The sequence below is a fragment of the Trachurus trachurus genome (genome assembly GCF_905171665.1).
Source record: "Trachurus trachurus genome assembly, chromosome: 15".
NCBI classification, from domain to species: Eukaryota; Metazoa; Chordata; class Actinopteri; order Carangiformes; family Carangidae; genus Trachurus; species Trachurus trachurus.
In genome coordinates, this window is record NC_139906.1 from 2,115,834 (window position 1) to 2,139,855 (window position 24,022).

The window sequence follows — 24,022 nt, forward strand, 5'->3', positions numbered from 1 at the left end:
GCGGACTTCAGCCACATGAACAGCAGGAAAGGAAACCATGAAAACACAACCGGTCGCTCCATGTTTACAGATCAGAACAAGATCGATGAAATATCGTCCACGTCTCAGCTGCTCTCAACTGTGATTCTGCTCAGAGGAGGTTTTGTGGTGCAGCAGTTACTTCCTGTCCTGACACCTCCCACTTTAACTCTAACACCACTTTTGTACTATTAAAACTATTCTGTATCAGGTGCATCCATCTAGAAGCTGTAGAAATGAAATGAAAAATAAATTGTTTATCAGACTTTAAAAGTTGCTGCAAATTGTTTGAACATACAGACTTTTGCCTTTATTATAATTTTGACACTGAATCTCTTTGATGTTAAGGGGCATTATAGACGTGAAAAATGACAAAAAAATAGACAAAAATCAATTTTTAGAGAAGAAATTAAATAAATAAAAACACGTGAATGTGTGTTTGTGTTTCTTCTCCAGCGTTTACTGTCGTCAGCATAAATAGACAACATCCCAGTTTACAGGAGCCACAGATACAGTTATCTTCTATATATTACACACTGTGATGTGTGATTGTTTGAACGGGGGGGGGATGAACACAAATGCAGACACAAAAACACATGAGGACGGATACCAAAGATCATTTATTATGAAAAAGAGGCAAATGCAAAAGTTTCTGAACAAAACACAAAGTACGTATTAATAAAAACAGTCATTGGATCTAAGTCACGGACAAAACAGGAAAAAAAGGAACTCAAAGGTGTCTCCAAAGACACAAAAGATGCAAGACAGACGCAGACACATCCTGGTTCTTACAACAGACAATACATGGAATCATGGTCTTTCTTCTTTCTCTTTGTCCAGGTTTATTCTAAACCTCCTCTTTCCACTGCAGCTATCACTAACTATTGACAAGGCTCTTGCTTGTATTACAATACATAGATTGTACATGGTCCTTCATATTTTACCTTCTTCTCTCTGTCCTGACGAGGACACATCAGTTTCCTGAGGATCTCTCGTTTTCGCCACATAAAGTATCCACTAAGTCCCAAGAATGTCATCACTACCAAGACCTTCAAGGCCAGGTATAAAACTATGAGCCAGATCGGTTTATCTAGGGTCGGATAGTAGAACGGATTCTCGTAGGCCTCACTCTCTGCCAAACTGATTGGATTCTTCACCCGACAGCTGAAGGTTTTAATCCCTTTAGTCTTCACATCATTGTTGATGGGCATTTCCTTGTCTCCTTGTCTCCAGTCTCCATCCCCCTCCCTCCAGCTGTAGGTGAGTGGTCCAAATGCAGAGGTGTCGTAATGAAGACAGACCAGTGTGCAGTCCTTCTCTGCATGTGAACAGGCCAGTGGTTTCACGACCACCTCAGGCTTGGTAACCTCCTTGATGAACACCACGTCGTAGCCTTTAGGCTGGACCGAACTGTTGAGCTCCACCGTGTACAGCCCTGTGAAGTTCTCATTTGTGTTTTTAATCACCAGACCTCCTGTCATTGTGTCCAGTGTCGTGCGACCTTTAAACATACCGTAATAATCCAGTTCATTGTCCACCCATTCTACCACCAGGTCACCTTTATGCTTCCATATGATGTTGTTGATTTTTACGGAGGACTCAGGCTTCAGGCGGATGACGCCATTTACCGCCGTGTAAACCGGTTCATTCTGGGCCGAGGTGGAGCGCAGCAACATGATCAGCAAGAAAGGAATCCACCACGAAGATGCACCCGGTCGCTCCATGTTTACAGATCAGAACAAGATCAATGAAATACCGTCCACGTCTCTGCTGCTCTGAACTCTGTTTTTGTTTAGACATTGGTTTTGTGGTGCAGCAGTTCCTTCCTGTCCTGACACCTCCCACCTTACTGTAACTCTAACACCATCTTTGTACCATTAAAACTATTCTGTATCAGGTGCATCCATCTCTAAGCTGTAGAAATGAAATGAATAAGAGATACATTGTTTGTCAGACTTTAAAAGTTGCTGCAAATTGTTTGAACATACATACTGAATGTCTTTTATAAGACACATTATTGAGTCAGAAACAATTTCAGAAATTTCTAGCCAGTAGTGAAACAGAGTGTGTGTGTTGAAATGACCAAACCAGCGATGGACACAGAAAGAAGAAGAAAACCCAAGAGGACAGAGGAACAGAGTTGACTTTGAGCCCAGTTAGCAGAGGAGCAGAAAGGACCAAGATGCTGTGTGGATGACTTTTATCTTTACAAGGTTGTAGTCGTAACTTGAAGGGGAAAATCTAACAATTGTAAGAAAATTATTTTAATCCAATCAACTTTTTAAAGTTCTTCATATGCTCTTCCTCTTTTCTCTGGAGCCTCTTGGTCTCCACACCGTTATTTCAAGCTTTGAAGAGACAGAGAGCATGTCCGTCTTCAGCTTACACTATATATATATATATATATATATATATATATATATATATATATATATATATATATATATATATATATATATATATATATATATATATATATATATATATATATATATATATATATATATATAGGTTTTATGGTGCAGCAGTTCCTTCCTGTCCTGACACTGACTGACACCTCCCACCTCAACTCTAACACCAACTATTCTGTATCAGGTGCATCCAACTACAAGCTGTAGAAATAAAATGAACAAGAGATAAATTGTTTGTCAGACTTCAAAAGTTGCTGCAAATTGTTTCAACATACAGACTTTTGCCTTTATTATAATTTTATCACTGAATCTCTCTGATGTTAGAGGCATTACTGACTCAGCTGTCAACAATTTCAGAAATTTCTGGCCAGTAGTGACACAGAGTGTGTGTTGGCAGAAATGAACCAGCGATGGACACGGGAACAAAGAGAAAACCCAGCAGGACGGAGGAACAGAGTTGACTTTCAGAGGAGCAGAAAGGACCAAGATGCTGTGTGGATGACTTTTAGGTTTTTTAGTTCTTCATATGCTCTTCCTCTATTCTGTGGAGCCTTTTGGTTTTCACACTATTATTTAAAGATTTGAAGAAGAAGCAGAGAACGAGAACAGTTGCGACTTTAGATTCATTTAAAACGTGAACGTGATTCCTTCGTCCTGCTGTGCAGTTTGAAATAAAACTCAAATGTTGCAGAAACATGAATCAGAGGACAAAATTCAGCATCACTCACTGGAAGCACAGACCATTTACCACTGAGTTTTATTGACTGTTCTGAAAAAGTGTCATTAAATAAAAATACGGTAGATAAGAATCCATTTTTAGAGAATAAATTACCAAAAAAAAACAACGTGAATGTGTGTTTGTGTTTCTTCTCCAGCGTTTACTGTCGTCAGCATAGACAACATCCCAGTTTACAGGAGTTACAGATACAGTTATCTTCTATATATTACACACTGTCATCTCATGTATGATTGTTTACACTGTACAAAACCCCCGTAGGCTACCACCATATTATAAAACATCTGAGACAACAGTTACACCAACAATATGAAACAAATATACTTTTCTTTATTATTTCAACAGTTCACATCCAGAGTGAATCGACGTCACATCGGTGTTGAAGGCACAGGAGGCAGAACGACGACATCATCCTCTCCGTTCGGGTGGAGGGAGTTGGTTCGATTGATTATTGATCCATGATTTCACCATTTCATTGTTCATTAGTGTGTAAACAGAACGTTTTCTGTCCATCGATGGTCTACTTCCTGTCCAGGTGGGTCGTAAACTAGCCTACTTGCCAACCATGAGTACCCGGAAATGTTGAGTACCCCAAGGTTTTATGTTAGAAATAGATAGTATGGGTCCCCAGTATTCAGAAACTGCCGGATGCTAACTTATATATATTGGGCAATTAGCATAATTGACATAATTAGAATAAATTAGCATAATTGCCTATATGGGCAATATTTCAACAAAATTGACTTGGCTGATCTGGGCAATATTAGTGTGGTTTTAGGGGTTATTGATGATGCTGAATCCATTTCTGACACTTTCAAAATTCAAAATGGCTGTCTAAACCGGAAGTGACCAGATTTTAACTGCCAGTGGGCCGATTTTGATGGATTTTAAGCCAAATCTTAAGTTTTAGAGGATGCTGGTTGGACATATAACTCATGTATTTGAAGTAATATATAGTATGGGTCCCCAGCATTCAGAAACTGCCGGATGCTAACTTGTATATAGTGAACAATTAGCATAATTGACATAATTAGCACACATTAGCATAATTGCTATGGGCAATATTTCAACAACTGCTTGACTGATCTGGGCAATATTAGTGTGGTTTTAGGGGTTATTGATGATGCTGAATCCATTTCTGACATTTTCAAAATTCAAAATGGCTGTCTAAACTGGAAGTGACCAGATTTTGAAATCCATCAAAATGGATTCAGCATCATCAATAACCCCTAAAACCACACTAATATTGCCCAGATCAGCCAAGTCAATTTTGTTGAAATATTGCCCATAGCAATTATGCTAATTTATGCTAATTATGTGTGTTATGCTAATTGCCCAATATATATAAGTTAGCATCCGGCAGTTTCTGAATACTGGGGACCCATACTATATATTTCTAACATAAAACTTTGGGGTACTCAACATTTCCAGGTTCACAATGGGGCCCTATGGGCTGGCAAGCAGACTATCCTGTCCAGGTGAGTCGTAAACACCTGAGACTGAGTGAATCAATCCACTGTCTGTTAATCCTCTTCTTCACCCAACGACGTAATCTTCCTCAAAACATGGACAGGAAGTGATGTCTCGAGTGAGTTCGATAACAAACAGAAACTCGTAGATTCAAGTCCTACAGATGATGATGGTGATGATGACGATTGTTCCCATGACGACAGCGCTGGCTTTTTGAGATCAGACACAAAAATAAACTCTGGTCCTCGAGACGTTAACGCCGCTTTGATTTTTATTTTTGTGTGTTTGTTGGAGTTTCCAGCTCCAACCGTGTTTCCTGGTCAACTGTCCGTCACGCGTTTGGCCCCGCCCCCTTTTTTTTTTTAAATTAAAGGCACAGATGCCACGGCAACGGCATCCAGGAGGATTAACTGATTAAAGTTAAAGGCGTGTCTGTCGGTCAGCTCTGTCTGTGAAACCAACCACGTCACAGTTCATGGAGGTTCAGTGTGTGCTGAACAGGCTGCTTCCTGTTCGTTAAAGGGACAGTTCACAGTTTAGAGGCCGTCCGTCGGGCTTCATTTGTGTGTGTTTGTTTTCCATTTGTCGTCTTCGTACAACAGAGCCTGAAGTCAGAGAGACAAGAGGACGAGAGGATGAAGATGATGATGAAGATGTGTCACTGCCTACACTCCCATCTGCTGCTGCTGCTGTGTTAATGGTTTTGTACGGAGCTATGGGTCAAAAGTTTTGTACTAACAAAATCTACAAAAAAGTTTTTTGGTTTTGGTTTTAGGTTAAAGGGATAGTTCAACATTTTGGCAAATTGGCCCATTGCCATAATCCCTATAGTCATAGCAGTAGGTTCGTACCTAGCCGTGAGCTGCTCAGAGCTACGCTACGGAGGCTCATTATGGGATTTCTTGGTTTCCCTCATCAAACTCATCAAATACACAATCCAACAACTCCACAACGCTCTGGTGGACAAGTTGTGACCTGCACATTCACCACGCTATGAGATAATAACACAACGTTACCACACAGAGTTGTTTTAGAGGGAAATACAGAGACTGCTTGATGAAAAACTGTCCCTGAAGGGGACGTGCACCAGCTATAGAGATTATGGCAATGGGCCAATTTGGCAAAATGTTGAACTATCCCTTTAAATATAATTCAGATCTTTCTTTTGCAGAAATGGACCTAATATAGTAGCTCCATAGTATTGGTAGTTCAGCTGATTTCTTAATGAAGCTGTTTTCATTCCTTTGTCTTTCTCTTCCTGTCGTGTTCACCTCAGTCACCTTCAGCTCATCTGTTCTGCTGATAATCTTGACTTTCCTCACCACAACATCTTCGTTGGACAAAAGGTCCAAACAGAAACCAGAGAGAAGCAGGAGGAGGAGGAGGAGTCGAGCTTCTCTGGGACTTTTCACTCCTCTCATTTTCCATGACTGGAAATAATTCAACCATTTCCAAGGTTTTTCAGGAATGTGTGGAAACGCCGGCTGAGGACGAGCTTATTTCTTGTCAAAATGTCTCATTTCTAGTCAAAACTAATCTCTTTCCACTTTAAATAAGACTCAGCACCTAAAAATTAACTTGTTTTTAGATCATTTTCACTTGTTTCAAACTAATTTTCACTTGAAATAAGTAGAAAAATCTGCCAGTGAAAGGAAGTTTTTTGTGCTTGTAATAAGAAAGAAAAACCTGCTCCACTATCAGATTTTTCTACTTATTTCAAATGAAAATAGATTTGAAATAAGTAAAAAGTGTCTAAAAACAAGCTGCTTTTTTATGTATAACTATGTATGTATATGTATAAATATAATGAGATTAGTTTTGACTAGAAATGACATTTTGACTAGAAATAAGACAAATATTCTTGGTAAGATTTTGAGTTTTTGCAGTGATTAGAGACAAAGAGACTTGTGTTTGGTTTCATTTCATTGTGGATGCCTCGACTGCTCGTGAGTCTTTATCTCGTCTGTCCTGTCTGTCTTTTCCTGCTCTGACATCAAAATGAGCTTCAACACTGTACATAAGCGTGTGTGTATCTGTAAATCTGTGTGTGTGTGTGCGTGTGCATCACCTTGCTCTCCAGCACTCGGCCTCGGCTCGGGCTGCTCAGCTCCTCCAGAGTTTCTGCTGCCGGCGTGTTGAGCGTCTCGGGCAGCAGGAGGCCGAGGCAGCCGGCCGACAGTCCGCTCAGACAGAACACAGTGAAGGGCATGGAGGTGTGGAGCGCCCGCTGCAACACACACACAACCAGGGTTATTATAGTTCAACTAAAACTAAAACTATCAGTGAAAAAATAATCTATTAAACTGAAATGCTAAACTGCAGTAAAGTAAAGTTTCATCAGATAACAGCAGCTTAGTTTCTTGTCGATGTCTAAAGCTGCAGGAAGAAAACGACTTGGAGTACGACCCACAGCTAGATAAGAGTGAATGGAACCTGATGAGGACTGATGGGAACATTATGGGATGGATGCAACTAAAAGGGAATTTGGAAGTTCATCTTCAGAGGTCTGACAGAGGCTTTCTGCTAAAACCTGAACAACTAAGACTAAGACTGAATAAAAACTACAACTAAGACTGAATAAAAACTACAACTAAGACTAAATAAAAACTACAACTATGACTAAAAGTAAATAAAAACTACAACTAAGACTAAAAGTAAATAAAAACTACAACTAAGACTAAATAAAAACTAATAAAAAAAACTAGTCAATTCCTCTATAATAAAAACTCAACTCAAACTTGTTGAACTCACTGAAACTAAACTGAAATTTAAAAAAAGCAAACTGAAAAACTAAATAAAAATAAAAACTGATGAACATTTTAAAACCATAATAACCTTGATTTCAACAGAGTGAATTCTAATTTTTACTTAAACACAGTGAATAAACATTCATCAAACTTCCCTCAGGAAAAACTCATCATGTCAGAATTGTTATTGTTATTTTAAATTACATACACTGATTAATTATTTGATTCAGACTGATGCGAGAAAGTTTAAAACAAATAGAAAATAATTGACAACAACTGAAGAGAAGAAAAAATTCTCAGTGTGATTTATAAACTGACATGAGTGCAGTTCCCAGACTCGACCAGTAGGTGTCAGTGCAGCCTGATGTTAAAGCTGCAGCTCAGTGGGTGCGTCTCGTCCCGTCTCGTCTCTCTGGACTCTCAGGGAGTTTCCCTCCACGTGCTGCTCAAAAGTCTCATTACTCATAGAGACAAAGAGACAGAAACTTGTCAAAGCGCTCGTTCTCATCGGCTCTGACTCCAGTTCAGACGTGTGTCAGGAGTTTCCAGGCCGACGATGATGATGATGAAAATGATGATGAGTCACAGCATCAAGTCTCATACTGTATTCTGACTCTAATTCCACTTTAACATCAACATCATGTGTCAGTTTAATGAAACCACGAGTGCATATTGGTCTGATTTTCAGATTTTGCCTTGATAAAGTATTAACCATACTTAATGTTTGGTATCTTTTTATTTCAGCACAACTTTTTATTTTATTTTAACCTACTTTATTAACACATTGGGCCCAGAAATAAACTAAAGCCACAGATGCAAGTATCAGCTGATTCCTCCCCTTGTTTCTGTTTTGTAAAATGACAAGAAAATGTTGAATATGTCGAAAATGATGCAACGCCGGTCCATCCCATCCCACTGTTTACACTGGATAAATATTTCTGTAGCCTACTATCAAATAAAATCCAACATATCTCTGGTTTTTTTTTACACACTCGGTCAATGTCAAACAAAAACTGGAAGTTTGACAAATGTACTTTGGAGTGAGCTCTAGTTGTTTTTGTTGTAGTGACGTTTATCTACACAGAACCAAGTCACTAAGTCCTTCACACGCTGGTGAATGAAATAAAATGTAAAGGCGATCAAACAACTGAGTGAATAATAATACATCTATAAATAATACTGATAAAAGAGTAAAGCAGCTGCAGGACACAGGATGTAAAACAAACACGTCTGATATATGATACAATACAAATAATAAATACAAGGAACTTAATGACTGTAAATCTGTCTCTGTGTTTACGTGTTCACATCGTCTGCTAATGAACTTCTCCTGCAGTTAATCACAGTTTTATTTTGAAGAAGAAGCTTTATCGTCATTGCACACGATACAACGACACTTTGTTTAACAGCAGTCTCTTGTAGCAGCCACAGTATCAAGTGTATTAAATATAAAATTAATTTATACGTGGCTGGAAAAACTTGATTAGCTTTTTCATTACACCTCTTATAAAAAACAAATTCTCTCAATCACAAGAACAGTGCCATTCCCATATATTTTGGCTATGCCCTGTATGTACGACTGTGGGAAAGATCTTGGGATACACAATTCCTAACAGTGTGATGGTCCTCTATTTCTGTGTCTTAAACGAAAATGTGGTTATTAAAAAAGACTGGGATCTATGTAAAATGTTGTATGTTGATGGCTTGTAAAAAAAAAGTTCTAACAAAATGCTGGTATAAAACTGAGTCACCAAGCATTAACCAATGGATGAACAGAGTACAGGAAATGTGTTTAATGGAAAAGATGACTCTCTCTCTCCGATCTAGAGGAGCAACCTTTCCCAGGAAATGGCAGAAATGGACTGCTTTTATCAAAACAACTGAGGACATTATATTTAGGATTATCAACCGAGGAGCGTGTTTTCGTCTGTTTTTGTTTTATTTTCTTGACAGTTTGTTGTCAACTTGTTTTCTCTTAAATTGAAAAAACTCAATAAAAAGTATCAAAAAATAAATATATATGTATAAAAATATATAATAAAACGTTTTAAAATCAGAAATGTGCAAAAAGAGTACTTATTATAATAGTAAATACATAGAATCAATACATTTGTATTAAATTTGTGGTGCAAAGGAGCAGTTATTGAAATAGTCCAGATTTTTGCACAGAATAGTGAATATGGTTTTACAAGAGGAAATACTTCATTTATGATGTAAATAAACTTTTCTGACATGAATCTGTCCAACAGGATTAAAGCTGCAGGGAAACATGGAAGTGAAGATCTTTATCGTCTTTAAACCTGAACACACTCCTGGTGAAGAGTGTGTGTGGAGGTCACAGGAAGTGAAAACTCCTAAAAGGAGTTTGAGTTCACAGAAACTGAGATGAATCACTTTCTATTGTATTGGGGTTGTTAGGCAACACACACACACACACACACACACACACACACACACACACACACACACACACACACACACACACACACACACACACACACACACACACACACACACACACACACACACACACACACACACACACACACACACACACACACACACACACACTCACCATGGAAGGCACAAACGGAGCGAGGATTCCCCCGACTCTGCACGACATGGAACACACCCCGAGACCGGCATTCCTGAAAACACAAACACATGATGTCATTGATCATGCGACTCATCTGTGGTTCGATTCTGTGTTATCTTCAAGATCCATTTAAAGGGATACACCCCAAAAAAAATGTTCATGTCTTGCCTCACTCCCGAGTCCATGACCAGCAGATAGACACCATCTTTTCGACTGTGCGTGCAGTAACAAGGGAGATAGAGCCGTATCGCCCGTAATTAGCTTAGCTCAAACACTGGAAGTGTATAGGTAGTGTTAGCCTGCCTCCACCTAAAGTCGCTAATTAGCTTAGCTCAAACACTGGAAGTGTATGGGTAGTGTTAGCCTGCCTCCTACCCGAGCTGAAATCAGCAGTCAGAAGCTGATTTCATTTTAGCTCTAAACTCTGTAAATATATCACTTTATCGACATTTCAAACATGTTTAGGCGAGAAAGTAGCCGTTTAGATCAGCAGTGTGTTGTTAATTTGTCTAAATACCAGCTGTTTACAATTTTGTTCGGATGAATTCGGCGCTACTCAAGCTAGCCGTTGTGACCAACGCACTTCCGGTTACTTTCACAAAATAAAACACCCGTTGCCCTTTACATACAGAAAACCATGACGATAGAATTTGTGCTTTTACATTGAAACAGGAAGCTAACCTACCCTCGATGTAGCTAGCTTGAACCAAAATAAACCGTCTTTGCTTGAACCCTCCGTTTTGACCGATCTCGTTCCGTTAGCGGCATTTGACCATTAAAGATGCCTTACCGGAGAGTTTTGTCAGCTCGGAGACGAAGATCGGCCCGCTGGTTTCCGTTTAGAGTTGCTGAAGAGTTTCTCTGATGACTTTAGGTGGAGGCAGGCTAACACTACCCATACACTTCCAGTGTTTGAGCTAAGCTAATTAGCGACTTTAGGTGGAGGCAGGCTAACACTACCCATACACTTCCAGTGTTTGAGCTAAGCTAATTACGGGCGATACGGCTCTATCTCCCTTGTTACTGCACGCACAGTCGAAAGGATGGTGTCTATCTGCTGGTCATGGACTCGGGAGTGAGGCAAGACATGGATAAAAAAAAAATGTTGCCGTATCCCTTTAACACACACACAGACACACACTCACCTGATGACCGTTGGGTAGAGCTCTGACGTGTAGACGTAGGCGATGTTGAACGCGGCGCTCACCATCAGTTTCCCCAGCAGCGCCAACGACGTGACGCTGAGCAGAGTCCCTGAACACAACACAATACATTTAAATGAAATGACAACCTGGACATTTTTGTCGTTCCCCTCTCACATTTTCCCAACTCCCCGTGGTCAAATGAAAGGTCACTGGGGCCTGATTTCTGGCAAAGAGGTGTATCTCTGGGTAAACTCTGGATGTCCAGAGTTTCAGAATGAAAGTCCATTTTTTGGACCCGTAATGAATTTGGAAACATCCATGAAAATGTCCACCTCCGCCTATGGGTTTTTTAATGTATTTTAAGGTAAAATAAAATTTTAACCAACAGATATCGCCATGAAACTTCCCAAGTTTATCACTTACATTAAGACAAATATTTTTTGTAATACAAGTTTTGTCAAATTTTATGTTTAAATGTGTAACTGAGGCAATATCTAATGAAATATGCGCTAATTTGCATATATTTCCAGAATCGAAATCTGAACAATGGATAAAGCTACTTTCAAAATTCTCGTTTTATTTTGTTGACATATTCGAGTCAGAAGTTTTTACAGAGGGGATTTTTTTTTCTTTTTATCACTCTGTAAATGAGAAAATACTGTCACCAGCCCTAAAAAAAAAATCCAATTTCGCCATGTTTCTTGGAATAAAATGTTGCATAAATGATATATCAACAATCCCCTCTGTAGAAACCTTTAGAATATAGACAGGAATAAAAAATAATAAAATAAAAACTGAGTAGTCACTGACAATAGAGGAATCCATGTCAAAAGTGATTTTCATGTTTAGTCAAGACCCAGCCCTATATTTACATGTACACATGGTTGTCGTAACAACCGTGTTTACTGAAATAAGATCAGATTACAGGTGATTTGGTTTTAACGGCAGGTCTTCCACAGAAACTTGACCTGTGGTCGATGACCTCACTTCCTGTTCTCAGTTCAGTTTTTATGTCTTAAATTAAAAAACCCAAAGCTGTGATCATTACCGGTAAGCCACAACCACAACGAGAAAACAAACCGACCTCTGAACCACGTGTTGTCATGACAATGACAAAACGCTGAGTGAGGAAACACTGTTTTCATGTGTATTTATCTTCCGACATGACGACATATTTGTGTAGAAGTTGTTGATTTTATGTTTTTTTAATACGTCTTGACTGTTTTTTTCTTTTCTTTTTTTTTAAAATTGTAAATCAAATTCCCCTTTAAAAAAAAAAAATACTGAGTGTTGTTGTGTTGCATGAACAATCCAGAAATGTGAAGTGCAAACGAACCATTAAGGTTTTCTTCCTCTTCTCCTATCTATGCACTCTATTTATTATTTATTTCCTTTACTTGTGTGTTGTGTGCTACTTTCACTGTTAGATTTATCTCAATTTTATTTTAATTTTGCCCTTTTTTTAACTGAGTGCTACATATTTTGGCTGTTATGTGTATTCTTCTCTGTGGTGTGTAAAGAAACTTTGGACTCTGAACTTACTGGATCAGTTTAAATATTCAGGAATGAAAATCTGACTCAACACAAACAGCCGTGGGCGTTCAAGTGTGGAGTTGGATTTCAGTATATTGACCTTGACAACGGGCCGCTGGCAGCAGGTGATGTTTGTGCACAGTTTGCTGAAGCTTTGGAGCTCCTCGTGTCAAAATCAGTCTTTCACAAATATTTCAAAGCTTTGTGGTGAACTGGATGTTATGTCAGCTGCACTAAAACTGCAGCTCTTTGCATCTAAAAGCTCCAGTCCGTGTGATCAGGATAAGTCCAGTAACATAACACCATGTGCAGACAGTGAAGGGGTCTGAATACTTTCTGAATGAAGTGCAGCTAAACTGGTTTAAACACAGATAATAATCTGACCCTCAGAAACCCAGCTGTTGTCTCTGAACTGAAGCAAGGAAGTGAAAAATCGCAGCTGATTCTGAGTGAGATCAGCTAAACGCCACTTCCTTCCTTCACTCCACTTCAGACAAACGCTTTTTATAAATACTCATGCATGCATCTGATCTGGTCTGGTCTGATCTGATGTGGTCTGTGTTGCTGCTCCTACCCGTGTTCTCGGGGATGAACATGGTGCAGAGGCAGGCGGAGCCGGCCAGACACAGGAAGCTGGCCATGCTCTTCCTCCGACCGGCCCTGAAGACACAGGACGACAGGTCGGACAAGGGTTAACAGGACAAGACATAGCATCACTGAACATAACGTAACATAGCATAGCATAGCATGATATTACATAACATAACATAACCTAGCATAGCACCACCTAACATAACATAATATAGCATAGCATAACATAGCCTGGTCCTAGCATATTATAGCATAACCTACCATACCAATACATAACCTAACCTAACATAGCATAGTATAACCTCACATAACCTAGCATTACATAACCCCTCACATTACCTAGCATAGCATAACATAACATAACCCAACCTAACATTACTTAGCATAGCATAACCTGGCATTGCATAACATAACCTAGCCTAGCATAGCATAACCTAGCCTAGCCTAAACTAACCTGACATAGCCTAACATAACATAAAATAGCCTCCTAGCCTAACATAACATAACCTATGATAGCCTAGCCTAAGCTAACATAACATAACCTATAATAGCCTAGCCTAAGCTAACCTAGCCTAACATAACATACATGTAAGCTAAAATAGCCTAGCCTAACATAACATAAGCTAAAATAGCCTAGCCTAACCTAATCTAACCTAGCGTAGCCTAGCCTAACCTTACATAACACAACATAACCATATAAAAAAACATAGCATAGCATAGCATAGCCTAACCTAACCTAACATGAGCAGCTGATGATGGCTATGTATCAATAAGTCATTAAGTGACGCCCTTCATCTCTTTTTTTTCAAATCTGATAAAACACAAATAAGACACAAAATTGCTGAATTAAACATTTATAATAATATGAATCCTTTTCATAACATTAAATGCGGTGAAACAGAAATCATGAAAATAAAAATAAAACTAGAGTTGACAGATTAAAAGTGGAAGCAGTAAAAATATCTGTCCAAAGTTCAGAGTCGATGAAGCAAAACAAACACACTCAGATAAAACCTTCAAAACTGGAGGTTGAATTGATATTTTTATAATTCAATTCATAATTGTTTGTTTAATTCCTTCTAATCCAGATCTACAGAAACCTGCCTTGCACAAAAACCTCCACATGTTAACTTGTAAAATAAACTACTAAAAGTGTGCGTTTACCAGTGTTTGTTGATGAAGTATATGCACATGGGGTATGCAGGCAGCTCCACCAGGCCGTACATGGCCACGTTAACGTAACGGTCACCTGACGTGTCACTGGCGCCCAGCGTCAGACCATAATACACCAGGCTGCACGCGTACCTGCAACACAACCACACACACACACACACACAGATGGTTGAAATTCCTCCTCACGCCCTCTAACAGGATGTGTATAAACTCTGAGTGTGAGTGTGTTGTTGATTTCCAGCTGCGATAGGCTACACACTGGGAAACTTCATAGGGCGTTGTCCCACTGACCTACATTACATCATCATCATGTCAGCGTTGTCATGGCAACATGGTGGCTGCGACCTCAGACCACACGCTGCTAAAAAAACCAGAACCGCTGCTCATTCAGCTACGTGCTAAAATTAAAAACGCAAGAGAGAAGAAGCGTGTTGCCTCAAGACTCTGACAGTAGATGAGTGACTGTGTAGAAGTTTAATATTTCATTTTCATTTTCAGTTTATTAAGAAGAATTTAAAACACCTGCTTCTTTCTTAAAACCAAAAAGAAACACTCACATCAGATGAAATGTCATGATAATGAACTGGTTTACAGCCAACAATATAAACAATATACAGCTATTCTTTTTCATTACATGTTTTTTTATATGTAATTTCCCTTTTTTTTCTAATTTATCCTCTTAAACTGAAAAATATTGTGCAGCTTTTCAAAGAACTCCATATTTTGACACCCACCACAGAAATGCACTTCTGTTTTAACTTGATTTTTGCAATTTGGTGCTTGACATTCAATTTCCTTCTGTGATCGTCTTCCTGTGAAACTGACTCATACAAATAACTTCTGCAAATTTGCAGGTAGAAGTCGACTCTTTGCTCCGGGCACAACGTGTGTTTTTAAAACCAAGTCATTTGATTGGACAGAACCATGACAGGAGGAACCAAAACAAAACCAAAGCAACTGTATAATGCAAAGGTGTGTGCAGCACAACATTGGGTTGTTATCCCTATTTTTCATCTCTCGAGATTGTACTTTTTTTTTTTTCCTTTTTATTGCGCTAGACACGCCTGCACGTTATTTGAGTTTTTAATAGTTTCTCATCAGTATTTTTTATCTACCATATTTATATTTATCTGTGCAAATGTGAGAATTGTGTGTATGCGAGAACTGTGTGAGGAATGTCGAATGTACTGTTTTTTTAATCTGTTTTGTGTATTTATGTAATGCAGCAACTGACAAATTTCCCTGCGGGGATAATAAAGTTTATATTGATTGATTGACAACAGTACAGAAGACATTCTCAACAAGCTCTGTCTTTCTTTCTTTCTTTGTTCTTGCAAACACAGATTCAATGTGCATTGTCAAATGTTTTTAAATCAAGTCGTTTGAACTTCCTCCAGACTCCAGACCTTTGAATCTGATCTGAGGAACCTCTGTTTTCCAGACTGAAGCAACTCGCTGTGAAGTTTCTTGTTGAGTCAAGTCATTTTCCTGCAGCATACCACACTGACTCACTGGTCTCAGTGTTTTTCTGTCTTTGTGCACCAGCGTCTTGTTTTCTAGGCGTGTGCGGTCGGTGCCAGTGTGAACTGTGGCCACGGCTTCCTGCTGCTGCTGCTGCTGCTGCTGCACCGTGTTGTGGTTCACTGGTGTTTTATCATGGTTACGGTTACACCAGTCCTGTCTCTGCCCTGACCTTCTGAATGGGCCTTTCTTTCTTTCTTTCTTTCTTTCTTTCTTTCTTTCTTTCTTTCATGCTTTCTTTCTGCTGTAAACTTTGAACTCCGCCTGCTTTGGATTCCTTTGCCTTTAAATGGCATGTACTGTAGCTCCGCCCACATCTGGCTCAAGCTCCACTGAGATATCTGAAGAATGTGAGCGGCCAGCCCTTCAAATTAAAAGCACCAGCTGCTTTATGTTCCTTAGAGCAGTGGTTCTCAAAGTGGGGTCCGGGGACCCTCAAGGGTCCTTGAGAGGGTTAAAGGGGGTCCCCAACTTTTTCTAAAAAAAAAAATTCCAGAAATGCCTCGAAATTTGAACGTACATTGACTCAAAAAAGTAACATTATTCAGTCTCAGAACAAATGTTTGTGTATTTCTGGTGTTTGTTTCTAAATTTTGTCCAATGGGGGGGTCGGTGGTCTGATTTGTGTCAGTTTAGGGTCCTTGATGTGAAGAGCAGTGGTTCTCAAACTTCGAGAGCAGTGGTTGGTGAGTTTTACATCATCTATCTTCCTGTGCAATATTTCACAATAAAACCCCAGATTTAGAAATGAATAGAGACCGTCTAACGACACGCAGACAGGAGGTGTTGAGTTTGTCGTCACGGCGTAATGCATTAAATACATTTAAAAAGACAAACGAGGGTGAATCAAAAAGTGGCTTCTTGTTAGAATATGACCAATTTCCCATGAAAACATGTGGGATTTTATAGCTTCTGCACTTCAGCCCGTATACTGATGGCTGCAGGCACTATTTTTTTTTTTTAATGAAAAATGTCACTTAGTAAAATGATATTTTATCATGCCCCAGGTTGAGAAACGCTGCCTTAGAGGACACACAGAACTAGAATGAGCTGCTCCTGTGTAAACAAGTCAATTAAAATTTTAAATGTTCTGATCTTTTTAAACTGTGAGCTGCTGAGAGACGATGAAAACCAAGAGTAACTAGGTTGTTATTATAAGCTACTGTAGGAGCCAAATATATTCTGCCTGTTTCTTTACACAGGTTTTACGCCTTTATGCATTAACACATTGAGTGGGTGTGGTTCTGTTCTTTTACTTGCTGTGTGTGGTGAGGAGAGTTTTGAACACGAAGGGAACTAGAAGCTCTAAAATATTTTTTGTCTTTAATTTCATCTAACCATCATCTCACCGTCATTATTATTATTATTTATTGAGACCATTATTTTTCCTTTTTGCTACAACTTCCTTCTTACCTTTTTATTTATAGACTGATTTTCATCTCATTTACTTTATTTATTTTTTAACCTACTATATCTGTAGGAAATCTGCTCTTGATGTTTTTAATTATTTGTTTTTATTTCATGTTTTTATTTCATGGATTGCAGAACTTTCTGTCATTTCAATCAATCAATCAATCAATCAAAATAAACTCCCCGGAGGGAAAATTGTCTTGGACAATCAATACTGTAGCTACATCCTGCATACAGATATTAAAACCATTCACCATTTCACATACTCACACACAACCAACAGAGATCACTTAGAGACAGTACGACTAAGTTCATAGTTCATACAAAGTAATAAATCATTATTGTAATAAATAATTATTGCACTTTCTCCTATATATATATTGCATCTTGCCTCAGTATTGCCACAGTCTCTGGGTCTAAATTGCATCTTTTAAATTAAACTAAATTGCACCATTTCTAATTTGTTTCATGGTTTATGTCTAGTTTTGAATTGTGATGGATGTTTCGACTCTTGACTGTGAAGCTAGTTAACCCTTGGATATCAATAAAGTCACCTGAACCTGATAACTAAACTGCTTATTGGCTCTTTTTTTTATTTTTGTTACAACAAACACTTTGTGGACTCTTTGTATCTTTGGACGTGTCACAAAGCGTTGGAGGAAGTGTTGGAAGAAGTCTGCAACGGCTACGTTTCGTTCCTTTGACATGAAGCTCATGTGGTGCAACCATCTTTTCATTTTTTTCTCCTTTAAATGATTAATGTAATTGCACATTGTCCCTTATTAAACTAATAAACTAAACTAAACTAAACTAAACTAAACTATGGGTTTCCAGATGTGCTGAGTTTTATTTTGAAGTGATAAAGTGGGCGTGGCTCCTTCCTCTGTGGTGCGACGTACTCACCAGACGTACATGAGCACCATGGTCCTCAGCCGGAGGACCGGGTGGACCACCAGCTGCAGGACGCCGCCCCTGTTGTCACGGTTACCGCCTCCACCGGCGCCTTTGACCCGCTGCAGCGTCAGGTGGTTGGCTGCACCGTTACCGTTCATCAGCGCCATGTAGCGCAGGACCTGCCAATCAGAGCAGAGCGGTGGTAACCACGGCAACGGGCCGGGCGCAATAAATAAAAGCCCTTAAAGGGATAGTTCCAACATTTTGGCAAATTGGCCCATTGCCATAACCCCTATAGTCATTATTATGGGATTTCTTGGTTTCCCTCATCAAACTCATCAAATACACAATCCAACAACTCCACAACGCTCTGGTGGACAAGTTGTGAGCTGCACATTCACCACGCTATGAGATAATAACACAACGTTACCACACAGAGTTGTTGTAGAGGGAAATACAGAGACTGTTGATGAAAAACTGTCCCTGAAGGCAACGTGCATCAGTGGTTTTGCATGAATTTCCCTCTAAAACAACTCTGGTGGACAAGTTGTGAGCTGCACATTCACCACGCTATGAGATAATAACACAACATTACCAGACAGAGCGTTGTGGAGTTGTTGGATTGTGTATTTGATGAGTTTGATGAGGGAAACCAAGAAATCCCATAATGAGCCTCCGTAGCGTAGCTCTGAGCAGCTCACGGCTCTGCTCCGCCGTTCTAAAAACAGCTTGCACCGACAATTAAAGGTAACGAACCTACTGCTATGACTATAGGGATTATGGTGATGGGCCAATTTGCCAAAAATGTTGAACTATCCCTTTAGAGAAAGTCATTTCACCACTTTGTTTATGGTCTGTGCTTTTAGAATATGAACAATAATCTATATAAAGAGTAATGATATAAAAACTCATGGTTGAATGTTTCTGGAGGTTCAGATCAGGATCCTCTGACTGTGTTTTTCTCCTCCTGTATAAATAAAGTTTGATCCTGTTTTTTCCTGAGCTCAGCGGAAAATGTGAACAAACTCAGAGAGAAACGGTCAGAGAGAGAAGACCGGTCCTGTCTGACTCACTCCGCTGGGGGAGGAGGTGGAGCGACGCCAAAGAGGACACTCCCTGATTAGACTCGGCCCTGAGGAAACAAAGACTAGAAACTCTGAGGGAACAAACTAAGGAAAGAAACTGAGTGACAGAAACTTTATCATTACAGCTCAACAGCTTTAGAAAACTGGAGATACCATTGTCTTGCTCTGATAAACAACTGAACCAATGGAACTTCCTGTCAGAACATTTTAGAATAAAAGTCTGAAGACATGAGGAAGCAGGTTTACAGACGCTGAGGCTGCACTGCACCGACGAGGACTAGCTCCAATCAGAGTTTAGTTAAACTAGGATTATAATGAGTTAATTAGGGATGTCACGATTAATTGTGAAAACAAGTAATCGTGACATCCCTAATTAACTCATTAAACGCCACAATTAATTGATCGTAAAGATTCCTAAAGACCGTCACTTTCACAAAAATTTGATGTTGGAACTATATCGGCAGATGTTTTTTATGTAACTTAACATTGAATTGGTAGGAATTTAAATGTTAGCGTGTCATTTTTAATTAAAAACAAAAAAGGCAAAACAAAAAATGATTAAAACAAACGCAAACATTTGGTATAGATAACAATTTATGACCAGAATATTTCAAAAAAAAAAGAATTGGTTAATAGATACTTGAAATATTTTGTGTAAACAATGAGTAATGTAATTATATTTTGACTATATTTGATTTTACACATTCATAGTGTCAGCGGCTGCCTGTCCCTAGCAGCGATTGATTGCTGATTGTGTGCTATTGAATTGAATAATTAGTGCATAATAATCGTGATAATCGTAACCGTGATTATTTCTCTGACAATAATCGGACCAAGAAAATGTCTAATCGTGACATCCCTAGAGTTAATCCAGGTTTTAAATTAAGACTAAGATCTGTTGCACCATTTCAAATTAAACTTGGTTCAGTAAAGCCGAGTTTATTTAATCAACAGGGACCTAATGCTTTAGTTAGCTTTAGTTTTTTTACAGCACGAGTCTCCAAAACATTAAATTCAAATCATCTTCATCATAAAACTCTCAGAGGAACTGATGGTTTTAATCAAAATGAGTTTAAATGTTATATATTTCTTCATTTTAAACTGGTTTGGTTGCAACAGAATTTGGATAAAACAGGATTTAATCTGGTTTAAATCTTAATCTTTGTTGTAAAAACAACCGTGTGGACAGTTTTTACCTCCTCGGCTTCTTCAGTCCGACCCTGAGAGTAAAGCCAGCGAGGAGACTCGGGCAGCGTGCTGCAGGAGAGAGGAGAGGAACACAAACATTAGACTGAATCTAACGGGAAGAAAACAGTGAATTCAATCAAGATAAAATAACACAGAAACTTTTTTCTGTGAGCTCTGTGTGAAATGAGTTCACGCTTCAAAAATAATCAAATCCATGAGCACAACCGTAGATAAACAGATGATAAATGTCTTAAACTGTTTCAGTCTCTCTACTGAAAGCTCATCTCAGAAGCTGTGACTCATATATAACCTTGCAGCAATATAAAAAAGGAAGCAGAGGTTTCTATAGACTGTAACATCATGTAAACCAAATTAAATGTTTATATACTGAATTATCTCTGAGATGTTATTAGAAACATCCATCAACCCCAGAGGGTTAATAAAATATTGAGCTGACTTTTCAGCTAATTTACAATTTCTCTAATGATCTATCTACCTATTATCTATTCTCTAATTTACAAAGACATATTTCAAAGGAATAATAACTAAACCTTTATTATTCTAAGTCACAATATTACCTCCAGAATAATATACTATATACACATGGTTTATTGTGTATATATCATTATTATTATTGAGCTGAATGGATCAAATGAATCTCTCTGGGGTGTAAACAAAGACTTTATCTCTGTATCTGGAAACAGCCGCTTTTCTTCCACTTCAGTTTTATCTCTTTCATTTATTCCTGGTCTCTGATTCCTCAAAGCATCTTGACTTGGGCTGAGAGTTTGAGTTTCATTGCGGATGTTGTGTTTTTAACAAAGTGTCCGAGGCAGCGATGGAGTGACTCACACTGAGAGCAGGAAGAAGAGGACGCCGGAGGAGTTGGCCACGGTGGCGAGGCTCCTCCACGGCCGGATGAAGTAGCCCAGAGCGCCGAACAGAGCGATGCCGACCGCAAACGTCATGCTGGTCAACGTCCCTGAAGGAGGGAGGGAGGAGGAGGTAAAGACTCTGTTTCTACAACACGTTAAAGGGACATTCCTCTCTAAGTTTAACCGCTGGTCACATCCAGTAGAACCCAGTAACCCCCCCCCCCAGAGATCAAGTTACCGACCACAAACTTCTCTAGTTGGAGCGACTTCAGCACAGACAGCCAGCCAGAAAAACACTGCTGTCTATGGAGATAAGAGCCAACCGCCATCAAAGAAGCCGTTCATAACCACAAATGATGCTCAGAACAGCACCAGACTTCATCAACAGTACAAACAGGGTCCTATCCCATAATATGAGGCACTTTCCTCCAGCTGCAGAAGCCCTGACGAGTCGATTACCGAGTGTATCAGAGTTCCTCTCTGTTTCTAACAATAACTAGCAAGTGTTAAACAGGAAAATGAACAGAGTTGAGTTGCTCAAACTATCACAGTCAGAAAAGCTGCTGCTTTTTAGGAACTAAATGTTACTGGATTCAGTGCAAAAAAAAAAATCCCCCTTTTTGTGTGATTTTTTTGGCATTTTTGTCATTGGACCCTATATACTGGCATTTAAGGGGTTAAAAGTCTGAAATTAATTGAATATTTGGTATGGATCATCAGAGTAGAAGTAGAATAGGAGATCTATGCAAAAAAACAGGGAAAAAAATATTCATTTGTACTATTTTTAGGGCATTTTTTCCGTGGTCACTTTTGTCCTCATCTGGTAACAGTGTGCATAAAGTTCAGAATCTGAGATTGCAAAAACCTAAAAATCCATCCCAGTCCGTCCCAAAAATTAAATAAGTCTATGTTTTAAGCTTGTTTGTAGCAGAAGCTCCCAGTGTCTCAGTTCACTGCTCTTCCTGTGCGAGATTTGAGACTGAGACACTGGGAGCTTCCGCTACAAACAAGCTCATATGGACATGCAGTGCTGCACGGAGCCCCGCCGTAACTCAGAGAAGCCATGGAGGAAATTTGAATTTTGGGTGAACTATCCCTTTAATGTTCCCTAGCAACAGGCAGCACCAGAGAGCAGGAGTTAAACTAAACAGAGGACTGTCCCTTTAATGTTCCCTAGCAACAGGTAGCACCATAGAGCAGCCGTCACCTGTCATGGCCCAGTAGGACTTTCCCACGTACTCCTGCGTGAGGACGAAGCAGACGAGGCCGATGCCGCCGTTCATCAGCCCCACCAGGAGGCGCGACACCGCAAACACCTCGTAGCTGGGCGCTACCGCGGTAACGTAGCCGAAGACGACCTCGAAGAACAGACCTGGGAGCAGAGAGAGAGAGAGAGGTGTTAAAGGGATAGTTCACCCAAAATTCAAATTTCAGAGTGCTCCGTGGCTTCTCTGAGTTACAACGGAGCTCACTTTTCTTCGTCCAAAAAGACACACCAAAAAACATCCAAATACCTCCATAGTGCTCGTATGTAATGTCCCTCTTGTATTGAAGCCCCAACATGAGAAATTGTTCAGAAAAAAATTAAATAAGTCTCCGATTCTGCTACAAACAAGCTTAAAACATAGACTTATTTAATTTTTTTCGGAACAATTTCTCTTGTCGGGGCTTCAATACCAGAGGGACATTACAGACGAGCAGCATGGAGGTATTTGGATGTTTTTTGGTGTGTCTTTTTGGACGAAGAAAATTGAGCCCCATTCGCTACCGTCATATGTGACCCGATCCATCAAAATGAGTCACAGTGACCCCAAATTTCAAAGTTGAGATTTTGGTTTCAATGGAAAGATTAGAAAATAAGCTTTAAAATGATACCCCAGCCAAAGTCATACATTTGATGGTTTTCGAGATGTGGCCATTTGAATTACGATCTCCTCCTCTCTTATTCCGTTCTAAAACCTGAGAAAATTGCAGTTAAAGTTTTTGCCAGTGACTCTGGCATCTGTTCCTGTACCACGTGATTACACGCACCCTATACGGTCCCTTGTTGTCATAGAGACACCATTCAATGACCCTCGGAAAGCAGAGAATCTCACAATTCAGATGCTTTTTACAGCTCGTTTCTATCATGAACGGTTCACAAGGTGTCATGTTTTGTTGACATTTTGTAAAACATGTGCAAGCGTGTACGTTCGGTTTAGCATCGATGCTACGCTCTGTTAGCGTCGATGCTTCTCGGTTTAGCATCTGTTTCTGTATCCGTCCCTTCCATAATACATCCATGGTCCCTTCTCGTCATAGAGGCAACATTCAATGACCGTCGGAAAGCGGAGAATCCCGCGATTCAGATGCAGTTTACAGCTCGTCTCTATCATGAACGGTTCAGGAGATATTTCATGTTTTGCACCGAAGCAACACTCATTTTCAAATATTTTTTTGGATTTTCTATGGGTTTTCCACGTTATCAGCTGATTATCTAAAAATAGAACCTTGCGACATCCGACTCATTTTGATAGAACGGGTCACATATGGACATGCAGTGCTGCACGGAGCCCCGCTGTAACTCAGAGAAGCCACGGAGGACTCTGAAACTTCTCCTAGCCCTTAGTCCACATGAGTGAAATTTGAA

General features: G+C 39.4%; 1 protein-coding gene across 2 annotated transcripts in view; it reads right to left on the reverse strand.

The window, feature by feature from the left end:
- Positions 1-482: 482 nt before the first annotated feature.
- slc22a15 (solute carrier family 22 member 15) overlaps positions 483-24,022 on the reverse strand; it is a 28,062-nt gene continuing 4,522 nt past the window's right edge. Inside the window, exons 4-14 of one of the 2 annotated variants that reach the window (XR_014595960.1) lie at positions 22,601-22,765; positions 21,371-21,500; positions 20,527-20,587; positions 18,255-18,424; positions 14,412-14,552; positions 13,231-13,316; positions 11,124-11,232; positions 9,958-10,030; positions 6,704-6,862; positions 3,382-5,240; positions 483-554 (exon numbers count right to left, since the gene is read on the reverse strand). Coding sequence is in view for 1 of the 2 variants with exons in the window: in XM_083987762.1 (XP_083843888.1) it covers positions 5,193-5,240; positions 6,704-6,862; positions 9,958-10,030; positions 11,124-11,232; positions 13,231-13,316; positions 14,412-14,552; positions 18,255-18,424; positions 20,527-20,587; positions 21,371-21,500; positions 22,601-22,765 (1,142 nt within the window). In the remaining variant the exon portion in view is untranslated. Of the gene's footprint in view, positions 555-3,112; positions 5,241-6,703; positions 6,863-9,957; positions 10,031-11,123; positions 11,233-13,230; positions 13,317-14,411; positions 14,553-18,254; positions 18,425-20,526; positions 20,588-21,370; positions 21,501-22,600; positions 22,766-24,022 lie in introns of those variants that run through there. The other variant, XM_083987762.1, reaches the window with a different exon arrangement.